The 22,684-nt window shown below is 54.0% G+C and overlaps 2 protein-coding genes across 8 annotated transcripts in view; one reads left to right on the top strand and one right to left on the bottom strand.

Annotated features, from left to right (window-relative positions):
* The first annotated feature begins 2,449 nt into the window (after positions 1–2,449).
* LOC121062744 (olfactory receptor 14C36-like) lies at positions 2,450–3,931 on the top strand. The gene has a single exon (XM_040542937.1). It carries the CDS (start codon positions 2,485–2,487, stop codon positions 3,439–3,441), a length of 957 nt encoding a protein of 318 aa, XP_040398871.1. The 5' UTR covers positions 2,450–2,484; the 3' UTR covers positions 3,442–3,931.
* Positions 3,932–9,713: 5,782 nt separating this feature from the next.
* Positions 9,714–22,684, bottom strand: part of LOC121062742 (coiled-coil domain-containing protein 81-like) — a 137,814-nt gene continuing 124,843 nt past the window's right edge. The window contains exons 1-7 of one of the 7 annotated variants that reach the window (XR_005815681.1): positions 14,268–14,531; positions 13,608–13,761; positions 13,105–13,361; positions 12,119–12,207; positions 11,885–12,002; positions 10,189–10,988; positions 9,714–9,949 (exon numbers count right to left, since the gene is read on the bottom strand). Coding sequence is in view for 3 of the 7 variants with exons in the window: in XM_040542934.1 (XP_040398868.1) it covers positions 12,317–12,706; positions 13,105–13,361; positions 13,608–13,761; positions 14,268–14,468 (1,002 nt within the window). In the remaining 4 variants the exon portion in view is untranslated. Of the gene's footprint in view, positions 9,950–10,188; positions 10,989–11,309; positions 11,549–11,702; positions 12,003–12,118; positions 12,208–12,268; positions 12,707–13,104; positions 13,362–13,607; positions 13,762–14,267; positions 14,532–22,684 lie in introns of those variants that run through there. The other 6 variants (XR_005815682.1, XR_005815683.1, XR_005815684.1 and 3 more) reach the window with 6 other exon arrangements.

The following is a 22,684-nucleotide window of genomic DNA, read 5'->3' as shown; positions in this document are numbered from 1 at the left end:
GCAAGGAGAAATGAGCCTGCTGTCAAGAAGTGTGTGTGCCCAGAGGAGGGAGGGAAGCCCAGGGATTCCTTCAGGCTGTTTCCCAGCAGGTTCCCCTGCAGCCCCAGGGCCATGGGCAGGGAGCCTGGTGGGGGGCAGAGCAAGGGAGGCCTTGGGCTGGGCCTCTGCTGCTGAGCTGGGCCGGGCTCCTGGGCCCAAGGGGAGCTCCTGGCAAGCAGGCAGCGCTGCAGAGAGCCAGCTCTGCCCAGGAGCAGCTCCTCTGCCCAGCGCAGCAGGGCTGGGGGCACTGCCTGCACAGACAGAGTGCTTAAAGGCAGGCAGAAGTGGCAGGATGCACAGAGCTCGCTGGGGGAGAACACTTGCCAGCCCTGACCCCCGGTAAGTGTCTGGCTGGAGGGCAATGCAGCCGCAGCTCCTGGAGGAAGGAGAAGCCGGGGGTGCAGGCAGGGGTGCCCAGGGCTGTGGTGCAGAGCAGGGTCCCTGCTGTGCCCCAGGGGCTGTGTGCCGGGGCAGGGCCTCTGCCGCCTGCCAGGCTCAGCACTCTGCCTGCCCGGGGAGCTGCCCAGGACGCTGCGGGGAGAAGCTGTGGGTGGAAGGAGCCCCCCCAGCAGGGCAGGGTAGGGTCCTGCTGCTGGCGGGAGGCTGCTGTCTGGGGCAGTCTGCTCACAGATCCACAGCACCCGTGGGATGTATTAAGGCAAGAAGGCAGTCAGGGGTTAGAGGCTGCAGGCTCAGCTTTCCAGACTATTTGCTTCTTTGGCTCTGTGGGAATGGAAATAGAGACTGTTATTTCCAAGAAAAGCTGACACTCCTAAGCCATACTACTGAGGCTTACAAGGACTCCCATCAAGTCCCTTTCCTTCCCCTCATCCCCTAGAAAGCTCCACCACCACACATGCAGTGTCAGCAGGGTCTGTGTGACCTGGTCTCTAGGACGTGCCCCCAGCGAGCTGCCCCTGGGCAGAGCCCTGCTGCCAGGAGGTGTCTGCAGGGCAGAGCTGAGCACCCAGCGGGTGGGATGGGGGCTGTGACCTGCAGGCAGGAGGCGTGGGGACAGAGACCCAGCTGCAGGCAGGGACAGCTGCAGGCAGCACAGCCATGGGCAGGGAGTGAGAGGGAGCTGCTTCCAGAAGCAACATGGGAGGGGGGATTTGGGCACCTGCCCTGCCGACACCTTCTTCATACAAACTCCTTAGCTTCTTTTCTCATCTAATAATAATGTCATGAGTTTCTTTTGACTAACTAGATTTTTGGGGATGAGAATTCGTGTGCAGCTCAAAAACTGGTGATGATGTTCCTGTCTCTCAGATATGCTAGGAATAAAAGGCATCCATGTTTCCTCCTAACTTTTGGGTCTCTGGAAAATGCTGTGTGTGGGGAAGGAGCTGACTCTCCCTTCAGGACACCACATCTAAGGAAATTTGACTCTTTACATGGGGCTTCTGCTGGGCTGCGTGTGTCCATGCAGAAGGGCACAGCTCTGCCCTAGCAGCTCTGTGTTATCTAGCAGCCCCATGGAGAAGACACATCAGTCCTAAGGTCATAGAAATGTTGCTGAATGGTTGTATGTGGGCAGATGCTATGATCCCTCTGTGTCCGTGGTGAAGAGCAGAGAGCTGAGATCCTCCTCAGATATGATGACATGGGTGAGGGGTTAAGAGATCTGCTCTTTGAACCTAGATTCCTCTGCTCTCAGCAGCATTAAGGTTCTATTCAGAGGAACACCTGAGTGTGACCTTAGCCTTGCAGGACCTCCAAGATTTCCATGGGTGAGCAGGACAAACGCCAAGGATATATACCTAAAAGGACCCCTTAGATGAGGTGTGGAAACTTTAAAAAACACACTGGAGTCTGGATGGTGGGTTTTCACAAGAACAGAGAGTTATTGTGAATTTGCAGCAAGCATGCTGTAAATAGTTTGGTATCTCATCTGTAATTAAGCCAAGAACAGCCCATGTTCTCATTTCCCTAACTGTGGAGGGCAGGACTGCCTCCTCCAGAGCCCTTCTCATCCCACTGGTGCCATCAACCAGCACCAACCACAGCTCATGAAAGGAACCTGCAAAGGTGTTCCTGAAAGGGGAGAGGCAGTCTGGGAGGTTTCTACAAGAAATGGAGTAGGTTTGATCACGGAGTTCTGTCCTAATGTTTTCCTGTTTTTTCCTCCTCATACAGCCCTCCATACCCAGATTACTTCCCTCACTCTGATCTCAAGGACAGAGTCATTACCTTACAGGACCCACAAGATTTCACCTGGAGTGCAGCAGAAATGCCAAGGACGTCCAGAATCCCCTGCTCCCAGCAGCACCCTCTGGCAGCACCAACCAGAGCTCTAGCAAGGCACCTGCAGCAGAGGTTTTCCTGAAAGGGGAGCATCAGTTTTGAGGCGTAACAAGAAATAGAGTATGTTTTTCTCACATGGTCTAGCTTAACATTTTGCTGTATTTTCCTCCTCAGACAGGTCTCCAGGCCCAGAGGAATCAAATGTCCAACAGCAGCTCCATCACCGAGTTCCTCCTCCTGGCATTCGCAGACAAGCGGGAGCTGCAGCTCCTGCACTTCGCGCTCTTCCTGGGCATCTACCTGGCTGCCCTCCTGGGCAACGGCCTCATCCTCACAGCCGTAGCCTGCGACCACCGCCTCCACACCCCCATGTACTTCTTCCTCTTCAACCTCGCCCTCCTCGACCTGGGCTGCATCTCCACCACTCTCCCCAAAGCCATGGCCAATTCCCTCTGGGACACCAGGGCCATTTCCTACACAGGATGTGCTGCACAGGTCTTTTTCTTTTTCTTTTTCTTTTCAGCAGAGTATTCTCTTCTCACTGTCATGTCCTATGACCGCTACGTTGCCATCTGCAAGCCCCTGCACTACGGGAGCCTCCTGGGCAGCAGAGCTTGTGCCAAGATGGCAGCAGCTGCCTGGGGCAGTGGATTTCTCCATGCTGTGCTGCACACTGCTAATGCATTTTCTCTGACACTTTGCCAAGGCAATGCTGTGGACCAGTTCTTCTGTGAAGTTCCAAAGATCCTCGAGCTCTCCTGCTCAAACTCCTACCTCAGGAAAGTTTGGATAATTATGGTTGGATTCTGTTTAGCGTCTGGGTGTTTTGTTTTCATCGTGCTGTCCTATGTGCAGATTTTCAGGGCTGTACTGAGGATGCCCTCTGAACAGGGACAGCACAAAGCCTTTTCCACATGCCTCCCTCACCTGGCCGTGGTCTCCCTGTTTCTCAGCATGACCATATTTGCCTACCTGAAATCTCCCTCCATCTCACCATCTCTGGACCTGGTGGTAGCAGTTCTGTACTCAGTTGTGCCACCAGCATTGAACCCCCTCATCTACAGCATGAGAAACAAGGAGCTTAAGAGTGCTGTTAGGAAAGTGATTGCACGGATATTTCTGATTAGTGATAAATTTCCCCTCTATCTACACAAATGACTTCCCTTGCAGGCCTGCTCCTTGTTTATCATTATTGAAATTGTTATCCTCAGTATCATCTGCCTTTACTAATTTCTTAGAAATATGTTTCTTTATTCATCAGCCATCTACTGAGGAATGAAACTGTTCTGTTTACTCTTGAGGCTTTATAATATGTGTATAACAGCAGGCCAGAGTAAACTCTGTGATAGCATCTGCCTAATAAAATTGCATCTCCCCAGTGCACTTCTTGAAGACTTGGTTCTTCTTTCAAAGCTGGTGCCAGGACCAGGGCTGAGCAGCTGCTCCCCGAAAAGCCTGTTGCTCCATGGATAAGGGAAAGAAAAAGCTCATTTTGTGAGCTGTGAGAGACCGAGGGTAGGATTTAGGAGTAACCTGTTTGTGTCTGATGACAGCAGAAATGGTGAACAGTCACGGAGGTACACAGCCGTGACTGTCCCACAACTGTCAGGGCAGAGGACATCCTCCAGGAAATTAATGGGGAGCTGCCTGAAGAGCCCAGGGGTTTTCCCTGAGTAGCATATGCCTGGGGTGGTCAGTGACTGGAGCCCCACAAAGTGAGAGATCACTTCACCCAAGATGAAGTCTCCATAGGGAGAGTGCCAAATTTAGATGTCCACAGGCACACAAGGACTCTGCAATGCCTGGGGGATTCAGTGGGGGACCATCACGCACAAGGTGGGGAGTATGGAGAGGAATTGCTGTCATCTCCGAGCAATTACCATCAGGTGGATCTAGAAAGACAGATGGAAACCTCTAGTGTCCTTGAAATGTTCCCTAGTCTTCCCGAGCACCTGCCACAACCATGGAACCCAGTGAGAGGGTTTGGCAGCAGTGATCCCAACCCAGCTGGGTCTACTTCTCACCCTGTGCAGCTGTGTCTGTTTGCTTCTGTCCTTCAGTTCCTATGGCCAGCACGCATCCCTGAGACAGTTTCCCCCAAGCTATCTGTTGGCCCGTACCTCAAAAGCCACCACCGGACGAGGCTTCTCAGCTCATGTACACTTGAAGGACTGGAGTGAAGCTGTGATCACAGAAAGAGCAAGCCCTTGGATCCTTGCAACACCCTTGGATCTCTGCATGGCTGGAAGCCTCTGCAAGCCCCATGGGAAAAGAGAGCATACTGAGAACATCCTGATGCTCCATATGCCATCCCCTTGCCCTTCAGGCCATCAAGAAAGGTCCCTCAGTCCTAAGATACAGCCCAGCTTCCTGTTGCATCAGCAACCAGGAGAAACTGCCCCAGAATACCCAACACTCTTGCGCTAACAAGCAAATACACCCATGCGTGTACATAAACACACAGTCTCGTACACACACACAAATGTGCACACACGGATACAGCTGAGCACACACAAACCAGTTCAACTGGGAACAGCATTTGCCCAGGGTAGACAGTGACTGGAGCCTCACAACGTGAGAGATCAGTCAAGCTGGAGTCACCCATAGGGACAGTACCAAATTAAGATGTCCACAGGCAAAAGATGACTGTGCAGCTCCTGTGGGATTCGGTGGGAGACAGCATGCACAAGGAAGGGAAGACACAGAGGGACTGATGTTGTATAACCTGCCAGACACCTAAGCACCGCACAGCCATTTTTTCCCCTCTCCCCTCACAGCAGGATGAATGAGAGAATTGAAAAAGGTAAAAGTGTGAGTACTCGTGGGTTCAGATAGTAACAATTTCATAAGACAAAAAAAAAAAAAAATATAAGGGGAAAAAAAAGAAGAAAAAAAACCAAACTTCTCGTATTTATAGACATTGGTGAGATCCCTTCAGACCCTCCTCTTCTCTAGGCTAAAAACGTCCCTTATCACCCTGAGCCCGTGTAGAAACAAGCAAAACAAGGTCCCTATTTAGAGTCAGTTTTCTGGTGAGTGTTTTTGACAGCAACTGTGAAAGAAGACCCAAGCCCTTGGGTGCTATCCTGAGCAGCTTCCCTTCATGTGATGCAAAGGCTGCGGCAAAGACTTATCCCTTCCTCGTCCCCGCCTGCAGTCACAGGACTGCCACACAGCAGTACTGTGCCCAAGCTACAGGAGCAATCGGGACCAACCCCACGCAAGGCCCAGGACGAGCGTGCAGAAGTGAGAGGAGAGGAACGAAGCAGCCCGGCTTGGTGGGCGCCGATTGGCTGCCAGAGCCGCCAGGCAAAGGGAGCCCCACCCCCTGCCGGCTGGCTGGGGCTCGCTGCCATGGCAACCGTGCAACCGCCTGACCAGGCAGGGCGGGCGCCGCCATCTTAGGGGTCCTGGGCGGGCTGGGGGCGTCTCGGGGCCTGAGGGGGGGACCTGGCCTGTGTGCCCGGGGCGCCCCTGCCCGCCCCTGTCTTTGCTCGCTCCCTGTGCCTCACCGCCTTGTCCTCCCTTTTCTTTGCGGTGTCGAATGCACGAGAAGCCCGACAGGCTCAGGAAGGCGGCCATTCGGTTGCACAAGAAGCAATAGGGCTGGATGCTCCTGAAATGCTACTTGTTGCTGGACAGGGCGGCACCCTGCCACAGTCATGGTGACAGCCTGGCAGCTTTGTGCCTGGGTATCACTGTGCGATCAGGCTAACAGGATGAAGGCCTTGTTCCTCATCCCTTCTGCTGAGAGAGGGGTTTTGCCTCTCGGCAGAAGCTATGATTCAAAGATCGATAGTCCAATTTCTTTAAGTGGTATATTCTTTATTGCAGCGCTGGATGCACGGGGGATCTCTCCGCCTATCGTGCATACCTGAAGTGAAAAGCCATCCCAAATTTATACAGCAGAGTGATGAATATTTTATTAACGCCTATACATATTCATTATCTAACCCCGCCTACTCTCGCTTCTCATGCTAATTAGTTTTTTGTGTCCTGCGTTTGCGCAGATCCTCTCATCAATTCTGGGCAGTGGTCGTCGGGCTGTGGGTGGTGGTCTCAGAGAGGAAGGCCATAAGTCTTCCTCACAGTGTACTTTTCACCCTTGGTCAGGATTCTGCTGAGTTTGCTTTCTTCCTAACCGCAAGGACTGGTTTTTGCTAATTATTTCTTTATCTTGTGTTCCAATGTCCAGTTTGAGATATATTGTCCTCCAATGTCCTGTCTGAAATATATTGTCCATACATCTGTTTCCTGTCCTGTACATAATGGTCTGTTTTCATTTTATTGCTCCTTTATCTCAACTTCTCTAATCAGCTATCGCCAGGGTCTCAGCATATTTAAGCAAAGTAAATGCAGCTACAGCCTCTTCTTTGTCTGAGACCTGATCTCAGCCGATGAGGAAGTAATGGGACCAGCAAACCCTTTCTGGCTGCAGCAGCTCGGGCCCAGCTGCCCTGGCCCTGGAGCAGGAGGAGCTGCCTGAAGACCCCCAGGGATGGCACGGAGGGGCTGCAGGCCTCCCAGGGACTGTCTTGTGCCTTGGATGTCCCATTTGTGGGGCTGAGCCCTCTGTGCCCCCAAGGAGCTGCCGTGCCCTTCAGAGGGGCTGGGACTGTGGTGGCAGTGCCCAGAGCCCTGCAGCAGCCTGCTCCGGGCACTGCCCTGGGGCCAGTCCAGCCTGAGCTGCTGGGCTGGGCTGAGCAGAGGGCAGGGAGGTGGGCAGAGGGCAGGAAGGTGGGAGTGCCTCCACAGGAGAAAGGGATCCCTCAGCCTCTGTCAGACACCCCTTCTGCCTCTCCCCTCATCCAGACCCTGCACCCATGCGGTACCACGTGCACCCACCCTTTCAACCTGTGATGAGTTTCAGGCCTTGGCGGTAACCAAGGTCATGCCTGCTTTAGGAGGAATCAAATGGTGTCATAGGCAACCCCAGGACTCAGGGACCGGGCTCCTGGACATGTCCTGACATCGCTCAACAGCTACTCCAGTGCCCCAGGACGGGAACGGAGCCGGCACACACTTACTCAGGCTGGAGTCTCTCCAGCTTGGCTGCTGCTCCCAAATCCTCTGCTGGAGCAGGGTTCTCAGCCTTCCTCCACCTCTTCCTGACCTCCTTGCTCCTGGGCTGGGCTGGAGGACGGGGAGTCCAAGCATGTTGACTGTTGAATCGCTGCAAGGAGAAGACACTCTCATCAAACAGGACTGGACACACAGGTGCTGTTTCCCAGAGGACCTCTTGAAAGGACCCTGCAGCAGGACCTGGGAACCAGGCGACTCGGCGCTGCCAGCCCACGTCTGGCTGCTGCTTTTATCCCTCACTTTCTGCTGACAACCTCTCCCTCACAGGGAGGAGCAGGCAAAGCCCTGCCCTGCGCTCTGGAGCCCGTCCTGCTCCCACCACCCTGGGACCTGCTGCCCTCGGAGCCCTGGCGGAGAGGATCGCTGCTGTTCTCAGCGGTGTTGATCACTGCCAGTACCTGGGGTATCTGTTGGTCCTCCCCCTCAGACCAGGCTTCCCATGCAGCCATTTCTGCCCGGGCTTGCTATTGTCGCTGGGCTGCTGGGCTGGGCTGGGCAGAGGGCAGGGAGGTGGGCAGAGGGCAGGAAGGTGGGAGTGCCTCCACAGGAGAAAGGGATCTCTCAGCCTCTGTCGGACATCTTGACTTGCAGAATACGGACTCCACAGTCAGTAAGATTGTAAAGTAGGTGTGTTTACTGAGCACTGGGCAGCACAGGGGGTAGTCCCACCAAAGTCGTGTGCACCTGATGCGGCAACTTGCCATGGTTATATGCAGTGTTATAAATGACTGAGTCCCAAATAGGACTGCAATCAAAGTTTACAACTTATTAAACGAATAGAGGCAAGCAAACAGCGCTGGGTGCGCCGGGAGTCTCTGCTCCACCAAGATGCACACCCGTTACGTAAGATGGCTGATTTTTATGCTCCTAGGCTAATACATATTCATTACTACTTCTAGAAGAGGCAGGGTTATTATAATTGGTTTCCCGAATCCGAAGTCCTCCCAGGTGCGCCTGCTTATCAGTCCCTGTTAGTCTCTCGGGGGCCGCTTGGACGGGGAGGCTCATATTCTTCCTCCTTATCTAGTGGTCTCTTGGCCGGATGTCAGAAGTTACTGCACGTCCGTGCAGAGTCAGCAGTTTTTCTCTGAAGAAATCCCTTTGTTCTCTTATCACCTAAACCCAGGCCTCAGTGTTAACCTTCAAATCCCTTAGTGGCACGAATTGCTGGACCATTCCTTACAATTCCTCCCCTTCTTTTTAATATCATCAATTCGTGTCTCTTCTTCAACCTTTGTTAGTAACAATTGGATTTCATCAGTCAGTTCTCGGGGTGTCCATTTCTTAAGCATCGTTATTGACACATCACCTTTTTTCTCTCCCGAAGTCATCACAAATTGGGTGCTATTTATTATTCGCAGTACCAACAATGTAAAGCAAGGTATCATACAAGGTATAAACAATAATGTCATTACACCACATAAAAATAAAAATAGCATCCTTTCAACCCATGGTCCACCAGGCAACCACGAAAAGAAATCCCAATCCGTACCCTTCCAAGTTTGTACTGGGACGGGGGCTAACTTCCTAATTTCCTTTGTTATCTGTTTAACCACTTTTCCATTATCATCAATTTGTAAACAACAATTGGAATCGTTCTGTTTTCCACACACTCTCCCTTCTTCTGCTAGTAAATAGTCTAAGACCATTCTATGTTGAAAGATAGCATTCCTCATCTGAGTGGATTGATCAGCCAGAAGATCCAAGGCCGTCGCTGTTTGATCGGTTACAACTTTGAAGATAGCTTGCAACCTAATTATTCGGTTCAAATTATAAATAGGTTCTCGGGCTCCTGATACCAACTCATTCGGGTTCCAGGTAGCTGGCCCATAATGCTGTATGATTCTTTCAGGAGGCCATTCATCCTTTCCCCATTTTTGGGCACTACCCCCGGCTAAGGAAGTATCAATAGATCATTTCATTCTGTTCAGGTCATCATATAATCTTATTCCTAAATGATTTCCTTGTGTTTGTGACAATAAAAAGAACAAGGGTCTTATGTATCCCACATAACATATTCCCGACCAGTTTCCGGGTAGTTTGCCACACACCCAATAATGTCCCTTTAGGGCCCACGTCCCGTTTGGAAAAGGACCTTCCCATCCCTCTTTACCCATTGGGGCGTGATAATACAGAGTGTCCTTGTTACCGAATGGTCCTGTTACAATGTCTGCCCCGTTTGAACTTGTATATGCGCACTTCCAAGCTCCCATGTTGGGTTTCCACTTACAGTCACAATTCAGTTCTCTTTGGCGGCCTGTCATATTATAAGCTGACCAGAAATGTTTAAAGAACACTCGCCTCCCATTCTCATCCTGCCATTTCCAACGATAGACCCGCACCCCAGGACTCAGGGACCGGGCTCCTGGACATGTCCTGACATCGCTCAACAGCTACTCCAGTGCCCCAGGACGGGAACGGAGCCGGCACACACTTACTCAGGCTGGAGTCTCTCCAGCTTGGCTGCTGCTCCCAAATCCTCTGCTGGAGCAGGGTTCTCAGCCTTCCTCCACCTCTTCCTGACCTCCTTGCTCCTGGGCTGGGCTGGAGGACGGGGAGTCCAAGCATGTTGACTGTTGAATCGCTGCAAGGAGAAGACACTCTCATCAAACAGGACTGGACACACAGGTGCTGTTTCCCAGAGGACCTCTTGAAAGGACCCTGCAGCAGGACCTGGGAACCAGGCGACTCGGCGCTGCCAGCCCACGTCTGGCTGCTGCTTTTATCCCTCACTTTCTGCTGACAACCTCTCCCTCACAGGGAGGAGCAGGCAAAGCCCTGCCCTGCGCTCTGGAGCCTGTCCTGCTCCCACCACCCTGGGACCTGCTGCCCTCGGAGCCCTGGCGGAGAGGATCGCTGCTGTTCTCAGCGGTGTTGATCACTGCCAGTACCTGGGGTATCTGTTGGTCCTCCCCCTCAGACCAGGCTTCCCATGCAGCCATTTCTGCCCGGGCTTGCTCTTGTTGCTTTTGGTACGTGGGCCATGAGCTGTCTGTCTGGTCCCACTGCCAAGACAGGTTCCAGACCTCCTGGAGGAAAAAAAAAAAAAAACAAACACAACAGCAGACAGGATTGGTCTCAGCTGTCCCTCAGGCCTAACCCGCACTCCTGCCCCCTCGCCTCAGCCGGTCTGTCAGCAGTGCTTTGACCCTCAAGGATGAGGGGCCCTGAAGCTAGGCCAGGCTCCTCAACTCGTGACAAACACAGCTGAACAGCCCGCGGTGACCAAAGCCCTCTGCCATCAATGACCCAGAAAGGCCTTGTTCCTTTTCCATGGCCCCTGGTCAAAATGAAGTGGATCATGGCAACATGGGAGGCAGTAAGAGGCAGGGAAGGTGTGCGGGACGTCACCTTCCATCTCCTGAGGAAGAGATGAAGGAGGTAACAAATGTGAAAATGAACGCATCCCAAGGGACCTGCTCGGGATCGCTCCACACAAAGAGGCTTTTGTACAGGCCCAAACAGCACGGTCATTGCCGCAAGGCAGAGCAGGTACCTGCAGCGCTCTCCTGGAGGCTTCAGGAGCAGGGAGCGCAGTGGTGGTGGACATGGCTCGAGGAGCTGTTTCCTGCCTGTCTGCCTTCTTCGTCCCGGGGGAGCTGCCTGGACACGGGGGGAACACACTGCAAACAGACACCAGGAGGAGGCTGCATGAGCCCAGGGGAATTCGGTCTCCAGTCCGTGCTCGCAAGCTGCGTCAGCCTCTGCAGCAGACGGCAGTTCCGCAGCGAGCGGGCATATTGGACTGGCCGTGTTCACTTCAGCAGAGACAGAGAGAGCCAAACGCGAAGCTGTGGCACCACCTGCCTTCAGGAAGGCTCGGGATGCCCGTATCCAGGCCCCTTGTGGTGGAAGAAGGAGAGGAGCAGTGTCTTGTGCAAGGACAGGACCCGAGAGACACCATTATGGCCCACCCGGGCTTTACTTTAGCTTCTTCTCTGTGGCCCTGAAACACGGTGCGCTTACGGGTGGAAAACAGATTATCGCTGGGGAGCCAGTAGCATCGGAAAAAGCCATCAGGTAAGGAGGGCAGTCATGCCATCTCCCTACCGCAGCACTCTCTTGTGCCTGCCACAACGTTTGGGATATCGTTTGAAAAAAATGCCTGAAAGAAACTTTTCCATCTGGTATCACAGCTCCTTAGGCTGGAAGAAACAGCGGGGGAGATGGGGCCACGGCAATCCTAAGACACGGTGAGACACGTTAGAAGGAAGGCAGGGGACGTTTGCTCCCACAGACAAGAAGATGGACTCTGCTGCAACGTGGGGGGACTCCTGAAGGGAGAAGAGCTTCTGCAACAAGGCCCTGCATTCAGCTGCCCCAAGGAGCGGGGCCCTGGTGGAAAATGAAGCTGGTGTGCCAGTCTCAGGCAAACGTGCTGCACGCTTGCCATCCGTTGAGACAGCGGCCTCCGCTGGGACGTGTGTCAGGAGCCACCCTGCGGCTGGTGGGTCCAAAGGGGACATCTCTCCTGTGTGGCTGCAAGTGGCTCCTTCCTCCTTTCCCCCAGGGGTCTCACCTGGTAGAAGGCTTCTTCTCCAGATCTTGCTGCCTTGTGCCCGGCTCCCAGCTTGTCAGTATGGGGAGGGAAAGCTTCTTCCTCCTCTGCAGCAGGTTGTCAGGATGGCACTCTGAAACTAGGAAAGGAGGAAGCTCTTCAGAGCAGCTGCGTGGGCAATGCCTTTTAAGCTGGTTCCAGTCAGCCAGCATGGGACAGGGACCACCCCCAGACAGCAGGGACCTGTTCCCTTACCTCTTCTGGTCCTGCGCTCTCCTGCAGCTTCCTCCTGCGAGGTGGTGGAAACTTTGGCCTCTGGCCTTCTCCTCACAGTCAGATGAAACCTGGAAAACAAACGATGACACGGGCTTGAAGAAGGCTGGCCTCCTACCTGTTGCAGCTTGCTGGCAGTAATCCTCCTGGTGTTGCACAAGGCATGGCATCCCTTTTCCGTCATGTCCATGCATGGGGTTTGTTGTTAATCTTCCCGCAGCACCAGAAAATGTAGCCTAAATTCCCCTCCACATGCAGGCAACTCTCTCTGACGGGAATCGCGGCAGCACGGGCACAAGAAACACAACCACAATGCCCCTCCTCTCCAGGTGAAGACACTCGTAGCCGAAGCTCAGCATTAGTTAACCAGGAACCAGTCTCCTCGGGGCTTAGCCCTGACTGGATGCTGAGCGTGGAGACCCAACCGCGCACGTTCCAAAGCAGGAGGTGGGAAGCCTCCCGCTGGGTCAGCCAAGGGCTGCGGAGGAAATGCACTCGCCTTGGGAACATCTGGATCCCGCGAGCGGTGGTCTCTCCACTGAAGGCAGTCAGATGTGCCGGCCACATTCTCTGCAAAGAGACACAGACCTGCTGGAGGGTTTCTGAGGCAGTTTTCTCACGGCTCTCATTGACAGGAAGCAAACCTGTCTCCCAAGCCAAAAGAAAGCCTTCTCTCCAAAGCCCTCCTCCAAAGCCTCTTCCATGACCCTTTGTTCTGCTCTGGAGGAGCTGCATGGCAGAATATGGAGGCTGTACAGTAACACTGCCAGGCTTTTTGCAGGGGCAAGCGTCCAGACGCTCAGAAGAAACTCTCTTTGCTAATGGAGAAAGCAGCTAAGGGGGCAAGCATGGGGAAAGGCATTTGACTGGCCTGCCGTGCCTGGGCTGGCCAACAGCGGTCGGATTGCTCACCCTTTGCTAGGATTCCCAAAGAAATTGAAGTAGCTCTCAAAACCTCACCAACTTACACTGTGGAGCAGTGCAACCAGGCCCGCAGTGCTCTCCAGACGTTTGACACAGTCCAGATAAAACTTCATGCAGAGGAAACCATCTTCGCACGTCAAAACACCAATGTCCCTGAAGCCAAAGGGGACGTGCTCCTTGCTCCTCAGGAGGAAGCAGTACAAGAGGATGGTCTCTTGCACACAGTTCTTCACCACGTGCAGTGGGAAGGAGGTGGCTTGCGATAGCTGCACGTAGTTCAGCGGCTCAATCTTGACGCCATCTGCAAGGAGAAGCAACATCCTCACTGCCACAGCAAGCCCAAGTTGCTTGCAACATTCAGAACAAGTTCCCAGAGAAAGGGTCGCTAAGAGAAACAGCTCCTGGGGCACGGTTTCTTTTCGGGGAACTCAAGCTGTACCCTGACCGTTGGAGACAATCCTCTACTTCTCCCAGGCCTTTCCAAAGAGCAGGGAGAACAAACCGTTCCGGACATGGGGCAGGAAGAGGGGGGCTGCTGCCTTCTCACCAGGGAGGATCTCGGTGGGACAGTAGATCTCCTCCAGCCACAACTCATCGATGTCCAGCTGGAAGAAAGGTCTTCGAACCAAGAGCAGCTCTTGTTTGCCAAGGAATTGCTCTTGGACAACAGCAAAGGTCCCGAGTCCCGCAACCTGAACGCCCTGCACACAGAAAAGACAGAAAGGCTGACGAGGGAGTTCTTGAGAGACGGGAAAAGGGATGACTGTCAGAGCAGGGGGACACTGCTCTGTGCCCTGCCCACTCCTGAGGGACAATGGGGCAAGGTGGGGCACTTTGGAAAGCTTTGCAAAAGAGCCGCATCCTCTGTTTCTTTCGTCACCCCCCTCACAGGATTTGCCAACATCCCTTGGCTAGAGAAGCGCCCGGGGGTTTCCAGCACACGGATTAGGCCTGGGACTGATTCCCAGCAATTGTCCTAGGCACGGACCCAGGATATTCCCCCACCTCTGTGCTCGCCCTCTCCACTCAGACCGCAGGGAAGAGTGAAGCCCTAGGGTGTGCCAAACACCTGAGAGGCAGAGCACATCTGGCCTTGGCTTCTCTCCCAGATGGCCAAGAAGCTGCTCCGGGCACCCTGGGCAGTCTCAGTGCACTGCCATGGTGCTCGGGCAGGGATTGCTCTGCAGGGCCCAGGACACCAGCCCACCTTATCCCACTTCAGCTCTTCCAGAATGTACTCGGATACAGCATCCCAGATAGCCTCAGTCTCTGGAAAGCAAGGAGAAGACAGGTCAGGCTCCAGGCCAGCCAGCTCACAACCTCTTGGCAAGCACCTCACCCAGGCGATGACACATGCAGGCATACACAAGCACCCCAGAAAAACACCATGCAGGCATTCCTGGGACATTTCTAAGAGGCCTGTGGGAGCTGCAGGCCACACCAGTCTCTGGGACACCGGAGGTCTTTCCTCCCAGAGCCAGATCCCAAAGAGGCGCCAGATCCCAAAGGGGCACCAGCTCCCAGGAAAACCTGGCCCTGGACTGTCCCCCATCACAAGGAGGCTGAGCTATGCCCAGAGGAGCCCTGGGCCTCAGGACAGCCCTAGCATCAGGACCCAGGGGTCCTGGCTGCCACGTTCTCCCCTGAGCCCAGCGGGACCCTCAGGCAGGGCTTTCTCAGCAGCCACCAGCTCTGTCCAGCCCCATCACCACCCCCCAGCCCAGGACCTGCAACTTGGGACAGCTGACAGCCCCTGGGCCACCCCTTGGGAAGCGGCTCCTGACATCCTCACCTTTAGGGGAGAGTTGCAGGAGCACAGGGAACATGGAAGTCAGTTCGGAGGGGATGGTCACCCTCCAGCAGCCCTCCATCTCGCTTGCTGCTGGCCCTCAGCTCAGGACAAGGGATGCGCGCCCCGGCTCCTCAACCACAGCTCCTCTGCAAGGTGCCCCTACTCCTCCGCCCATCAGCGAGGGTCACCCAGTGCAACCTTGCTGCCTGCTGCCCCCACTCCTGGCCACAGAAGGACAGCGGTGGGGAGCACCCAAGCAGTGCCCAGCAGGCACCAGGCCTTGCAGGGAAGTGCTGGCACTGCCGCTGCTCCAGTGAAGATATCCTGGTGATGCAGTGCATCCCCCTGTGACATCAGCCCATGTCATTTGAAGGCCTAGGAGGTTACCAGCACGGAGACAGCACAGCTCGGGAGAGAGATGAGAGACTTCCCTTCTTGTCCTGAGAAACATTCACCTCCCTTCTGCCCAGTTCTTTTCCAGCAGTTCCTGACAAATCCACCAGGAACCTCTCCAAATGGTGACAAAGGCCACGGAATAAAGGAAGTGGAGCGCTGGAGAAGTCACCGCTGTCCACCTGCCCCAACGCGCCTCTGCTCTTGGAAGCCCATCCAGGAAGTTGGGGTTTGAGGCCTGTCCTAGGGCTGGGCTTTTTTCAAAAGATGGGAGCGAAGGCACCTGGGATGGAGCATCTCTTTAGTGGGCCTTAACCCCTCTTCACTGCAGTTCACTCACTTGGAGAAGTAGGATGTGTTATACAGAGGGAATTGCAGCACATGCCAGGATCCTCCTCCTGGGACAGCCCACGTGGGCTCTGTACTTTGAGATGGCCTCAGCACCATCCCCTGGTCTCCCACGCAGGAGGCAGAGGTGGTACACAAGGAAATGGCAAACGTACCCTCAGCACATCATGGTGAGGAAGAGAAGTCGGGCAGTGCTATAGATGGAGAGGAGAGTGGGGAAAAGGGTTTGGGACAGACGTGGTGCACTCCTCAAGGCTGCTGCAGCCTCCCCATTGCCCATGGCCACGAGCCTCCAGAGGAGAAGGCACCCATGAAGAGGCTGAGGTGGAGGGGCATCCTGCCCCTTGCAGCCGGGCTGCCACATCTGCCTGCAGGAGACTACTTGTGTCTTTGTGTCCACAATGAAGGAGGAACCCATCTTGATTTAGGATCTACACTAGGTTCTCTCTCAGAACTTGACCAAGTCTCTCATTTCAGGAGACCTGATGCATGCTGAAGGCAGGACTACCACCCCTGACTGTACTGCACACAGATGCACATGGTCCTGTGTCAGCTGGACCATGTCAAGTGGGCTGCAGGGAAAGATGAGAGTGAGCTTGTGCAGTTCTGTGTGTAGGGCTGGGCCCTCAAACCTCAACTCTTTCCGTGTGCTGAAAAGCAGCTGGACTACAACATGCATTTGGGAAGAGGAGTATTAAGACACAATGCAGTGCAGAAGAACTTTTAATGCACATTGATTGGGCCACAACGGTGTAGTTCATATCTGCCTTCCTAAAGATCTGTGTGTGTTATCAATATTATATTCTTCAGAGATCAAAAAAGCAGCACCATAGGAGCTACATCCCTGTCCTTATTTTTCCTGATTGCAAGTCCCGATCATGGACACCTCAATGGAGACAAGAGGAATCCAGCATCTGTGGGTATACGGAATGGCAGGAGGGATCTGAGCACCCAGCTACCTCAAGACTAGAAATGCAGGATGAGATGCTTCAATTGACTCATCTGCATCCCTTCCCTCTGGAGGGACAGAGGAGATTCCCTCACTGTCCATCTCTTGGTGTCCTGCATACTGATGGGACAAGGAGAGGTGATTCCCATACTGAACACTTATTTCCAACAGGAGAAAATACACTGCTGGTGAGAAGTGTGTGTGCCCATCTGAGGGAGGGAGCCCCAGGGATTCCTTCAGGCTGTTTCCCAGCAGGTTCCCCTGCAGCCCCAGGGCCATGGGCAGGGAGCCTGGTGGGGGGCAGAGCAAGGGAGGCCTTGGGCTGGGCCTCTGCTGCTGAGCTGGGCCGGGCTCCTGGGCCCAAGGGGAGCTCCTGGCAAGCGGGCAGCGCTGCAGAGAGCCAGCTCTGCCCAGGAGCAGCTCCTCTGCCCAGCGCAGCAGGGCTGGGGGCACTGCCTGCACAGACAGAGTGCTTAAAGGCAGGCAGAAGTGGCAGGATGCACAGAGCTCGCTGGGGGAGAACACTTGCCAGCCCTGAGCCCGGTAAGTGTCTGGCTGGAGGGCAATGCAGCCGCAGCTCCTGGAGGAAGGAGAAGCCGGGGGTGCAGGCAGGGGTGCCCAGGGCTGTGGTGCAGAGCAGGGTCCCTGCTGTGCCCCAGGGGCTGTGTGCCGGGGCAGGGCCTCTGCCGCCTGCCAGGCTCAGCACTCAGCCTGCCCGGGGAGCTGCCCAGGGTGCTGCGGGGAGAAGCTGCGGGTGGAAGGAGCCCCCCCGGCAGGGCAGAGTCCTGCTGCTGGTGGGAGGCTGCTGCCTGGGGAAGCCTGCTCTCAGCTCCACAGCACCACTGGGATGTACCGAAGGAGACCTTACAAGAGTAGAGAAATGCAGGGGTTAGCTCCTTGAATCTCTGTTTTCATGTGCCTTTGTTTTCAGTTTTCTCTGTTTTGATTCAGGCGGAATTGAAATAGAGGCTGTTTTTTAAGAGTATATGCTGCGACATGCAAGCCTTTAAAAGGAGGTTTACTAGGATCCCAGGAAGTCCCTTTCCTGCCCTTCAGCCCATAGGAAGCTCCACCACCACACATGCAGTGTCAGCAGGGTCTGTGTGACCTGGTCTCTAGGACGTGCCCCCAGCGAGCTGCCCCTGGGCAGATCCCTGCTGCCAGGAGGTGTCTGCAGGGCAGAGCTGAGCACCCAGCGGGTGGGATGGGGGCTGTGACCTGCAGGCAGGAGGTGTGGGGACAGAGACCCAGCTGCAGGCAGGGACAGCTGCAGGCAGCAGAGCCCTGGTCAGGGAGTGAGCGGGAGCTGCTCCCAGAAAGTCAGTGGCAGGGGTGATTTGGGCACCTCCCATTCATGCTTGCACTGCTGATGCCTTCCACAGTACAGCCCCTGGTCTCTTCCACTCCCCCGGTATAGACCACCAGAGATATTTGCATGGGAATTTTTTCATGAGTCGCCTTTGGTGTCAGCAATGTAGGGGATAATTCAGGTGCAGCTCAGATACAGATGCTGCACGTTCTGTCATGCAGATACATTAAAGGAGGAAAAGGCTCCAGGTCCCCTCATGACACGTAGGGTTGTGGAAATACTGTGTGTGGGGCTGAGAATGAGCTCACTCTGCCCTCAGGTCTCCCTGTTTTTAGAGTATTCAAAACTTTTCCTGCAAGGGTTCTGCTGGGTTATAGGCTGCCCCCCTCTAGGGCACAGCTCTGCCATAGCAGCTCTGTGCTGTCCATGGAGAAGACACCTGAGGGCTAACGGCATGGAAACACTGCTAGAAATCTCTGTGTGGTAGCTGCAGCGATCCCTCTATTCCTTGCTAGGTGTGGAGAACTGAGATTGTCCTCAAGAGGTGAGGAGACCGGAGATTTGCACTTTGAACCTTGATTCCTTTGCTCTCAGCAGTGTTTTGATTCTCCTCACGGGGAACACCTGAGTCTGATAACTTTGAGCTCAAAGTGGTGCTAGCCCAGAGCAGCTGTGACCAGGACTGAGGGACAGGATGGCTGCCCTCACTGTGCTCTAAGGGACAGAGCCCTTGCTTCTCAACACCCACAAGATTTCACTTGGAGTGCAGCAGAAATGCCAAGGAATTCCAGAATCCCCTGCTCCCAGCAGCACCCTCTGGCAGCATCAACCAGAGCTCTAGCAAGGCACCTGCAGCAGAGGTTTTCCTGAAAGGGGAGCAGCAGTTTTGAGGCGTAACAAGAAATAGAGTAGGTTTTGCTCACAGGGTTAAGCCTAACATTTTGCTGTATTTGCTCAGACAGGTCCCCATGCCCAGAGGAATTAAATGTCCAACAGCAGCTCCATCACCGAGTTCCTCCTCCTGGCATTTGCAGACACACGGGAGCTGCAGCTCCTGCACTTCGGGCTCTTCCTGGGCATCTACCTGGCTGCCCTCCTGGGCAACGGCCTCATCCTCACCGCCGTAACCTGCGACCACCGCCTCCACACCCCCATGTACTTCTTCCTCTTCAACCTCGCCCTCCTCGACCTGGGATCCATCTCCACCACTCTCCCCAAAGCCATGGTCAATTCCCTCTGGGACACCAGGGCCATTTCCTACTCAGGATGTGCTGTCCAGGTCTTTTTGTTTGTCTTCTTGTTTTCAGCAGAGTATTCTCTTCTCACTATCATGTCCTATGACCGTTACGTTGCCATCTGCAAGCCCCTGCACTATGGGACCCTCCTGGGCAGCAGAGCTTGTGCCCAGATGGCAGCAGCTGCCTGGGGCAGTGGCTTTCTCAATGCTGTCCTACACACGGCCAGTACATTTTCCCCGCCCCTCTGCCAAGGCAATGTTGTGGACCAGTTCTTCTGTGAAATCCCCCAGATCCTCAAGCTCTCCTGTTCACAGTCCTTCCTCAGTGAAGTTTGGGTTCTTGTGGGTAATGTTTTCATCGACTGTGGGTGTTTTGTATTCATTGTGCTCTCCTATGTTCAGATCATCAGGGCCGTGCTGAGGATGCCCTCTGAGCAGGGGCGGCACAAAGCCTTTTCCATGTGCCTCCCTCACCTGGCTGTGGTCTCTCTCTTTATCAGCACTGTCATGTTTACCTACCTGAAGCCCCTCTCCATCTCCTCCCCATCCCTAGACCTGGTTGTGGCAGTTCTGTACTCTGTGGTGCCTCCAGCAGTGAACCCCTTCATCTACAGCATGAGAAACCAGGAGCTGAAAGTTGCACTGAACAAAATGGTTTCGTTGACATTTTTCACTGTTGGTAAACCTCTCATCTGTCTCCACAAATGACTCACAGTATATTCATTGTATATTCAGTACATTCCTGTGCGTTGTATTATTATTACAGCATCACAGAGTCGTCTAGGTTGGAAGAGACCTCCAAGATCACCCAGTCCAACCTCTGTCCTAACACTAACAAGACCTCCACTGAACCATATCACTAAGGACTACATCTAAACGTCTTTTAAAGACCTCCAGGGATGGTGACTCAACCACTTCCCTGGGCAGCCCATTCCAATGCCTAACAACCCTTTCAGTAAAGAAGTTCTTCCTAATATCCAACCTAAACCTCCCCTGGCGCAACTTTAGCCCATTCCCCCTTATCCTATCACCAGGCACGTGGGAGAATAGACCAACCCCCACCTTGCTACAGCCTCCTTTAAGGTACCTGTAGAGAGCGATGAGGTCTCCCCTGAGCCTCCTCTTCTCCAGGCTAAACAACCCCAGCTCCCTCAGCCGCTCCTCGTAAGACTTGTTCTCCAGACCCCACACCAGCCTCGTTGCCCTTCTCTGGATTCTCTTGAGCACCTTGATGTCCTTCTTGTAGCGAGGGTCCCAAAACTGAACACAGTACTCGAGGTGCGGCCTCACGAGAGCCGAGTACAGGGGGACAATCACCTCCCTAGACCTGCTGGCCACGCTGCTTCTTATACAAGCCAGGATGCTGTTGGCCTTCTTGGCCACCTGAGCACACTGCTGGCTCATATTCAGCTGCCTATCAACCAGTATTCCCAGGTCCTTCTCGGCCAGGCAGCTTTCCAACCAATATATTAATATATAATAATATAATATTGTTATTGTTATTATTATACTATTTTTGTTGTTGTTGTTAAGTACCATTGTGATGTTCCTACACACATTTGGCTTCATCTCATTTCATCTGAAACATCAACCTGCTCTCTTTCTCTGTAGCCCCTATAAAATATATGTGCCACTGGGACTGAGCTGACTCTCTCATAGTGTCTGTTTGATATCTCGGCTTCTGCAGGCAAATGAGATGCCTGCAGTCTCCACGGAGGAAATGTGGACCCAGCAGGCACAGGAAAGGTGGGTCTGGAAAAGGATCTATGTCGTCCACAGGCACAAAGGCATGGCACAAAGCTGCACCAGGGGAGGTTCAGACTGGACATTAGGAAAAATTTCCTTACCATGAAGGTGGTCAGCCAGTAAAGACTATCCCCACACCCACAGGGCCCTCGAGCAGGGTGTCTCAGGGCACAGATTCAGCCCCACTTGAAGCATGAACAAAAAGGAGAAACTGCCCAAGAAAGCTACCACCAGCCCCCGCCCCTCACGGTTCCCAGCACCAGCCTTCCACCACGGTTTGGGGAGGGCTGATTGCTGAAATGTGAGCACCTCCATCGTCCTGCTGGGCTCAGGGCCTGTACCGGGGGAATGGCCAGCCCAGCCTGGTCCCTCTCCGGGCCCAGAGCCCAGCCAGCCCAGGGCAGGGCTGTCTGTGAACCCCTGTGTGGGACATGCTGGGGCTGGGACAAGGCTGGGTGAAGGGGGGGAGGCTGCTAAAGCAGAAGGGCAGTGGGGGGTCTGGGGCAGTGAGGGCTGGCAGGGGGCTGTGCTGGGGGAACATTTCCTTATGGACAGGGTGAGAGAATACAATTGACTCACGGGTTGAGGTAAGGGGCAGGAAATGGTTCACAATTACTGTCACAGAAAGACAGACTTGGCTTGGGGAGAATTAATGTCATTTAATGCGAATTAATAAGAGTCTAGAGCAGTGACAACTAAGAGCCAACAAAACCAACTTCACCCCCCAGTGCACTTCCTTAACCTCCTTCCCGCTGAGTAATGCATGGGGATGAGGAATGAGGGCTGTGGTCAGTCCATAACACTTCATCTCCATCCTCACCCTCTTCCGCTGCTCCAGGGTAGGGCAGGGTGGGGTCCCTCCCTCCCATGGGATGCAGTTCTTCCCAAACTGATCCAACATGAATTTTCCACAGACTGCAGTTCTTAAGATGTTATCCAACATGGATCCGTACAGAGTTGGGGAAAGTCCTTCGGAAGTGGTCCGCTCCAGTGTCAGCTCCTCCATATGGGCTGCAGCTCCCGCCAGAAATCTTGGTCCCGTGTGGGCTCCTCTCCAATGGCTGCAGCCTCCTTCAGGCCACATCCATCTGCTCCACATGGGCTCCTCCACGGGCTGCAGGGGAACTTCTGCTCTGGCGTCTGGAGCACCTCCTGCCCTCCTTCTGCACTGACCTTGGTGTCTGCAGGGCTGCTTCTCTCACATTTTCTCACTCCTCTGCCAGCTGCTGCTGCACAGAGTATTTTTACCCTTTCAAAAAATTTTATCACAGAGGCACAACCAGCATTGCTCATTGGCTCAGCTTTTGGCCAGCAGCCGGCAGGTTCCTTTTCAAGCCAGAGGAACTGGCTCTGATCTGAACTGGGGCAGCTCGTCCTTAAACAAGGGAAATGCCCTTGCAGGATAGGCTGTTTTGAAGTAGCAGGTCCCACCATTGCAGCCTGGGAGCCGTACATTGCTAATTATAACTAGAAAAGAGAAAAGGCAGTAAGAAGGTAGCTTGTGCCATTTGAACCACGTGGTCTGCCTGATGTGATTCACAGGATCACCTAGAGGAACAGATGAGAAGGTAAAGAACGCACAGAAGTATGTGTTTGGCCATGTCCATGCCTTGTGCACACATTTGTGTGTGTGTGTATGAGATGGTGTTTGTGTGCTTGTGCATACACTTGTGTGTATTTGCCTGTGTGCAGAACAGGGCTGAGACTTCTGGGGCAATTGCTCCAGGCTCCCGATGCAAGAAAATGCTGGGCCTGATTTCAGGATTGAGGGACATTTCTTGAGGGCCCCACAGACACAGTGAAGGCGAAAGGGGCCTTAACATATTATTAATATGCTCCCTTTTCCTGGG

This window comes from Cygnus olor, chromosome 34 (assembly GCF_009769625.2).
Source record: "Cygnus olor isolate bCygOlo1 chromosome 34, bCygOlo1.pri.v2, whole genome shotgun sequence".
In the NCBI taxonomy this organism is placed as follows: domain Eukaryota; kingdom Metazoa; phylum Chordata; class Aves; order Anseriformes; family Anatidae; genus Cygnus; species Cygnus olor.
Note: the sequence above shows the minus strand (reverse complement) of the source record. Positions and strands in the feature narration are given on the sequence as shown.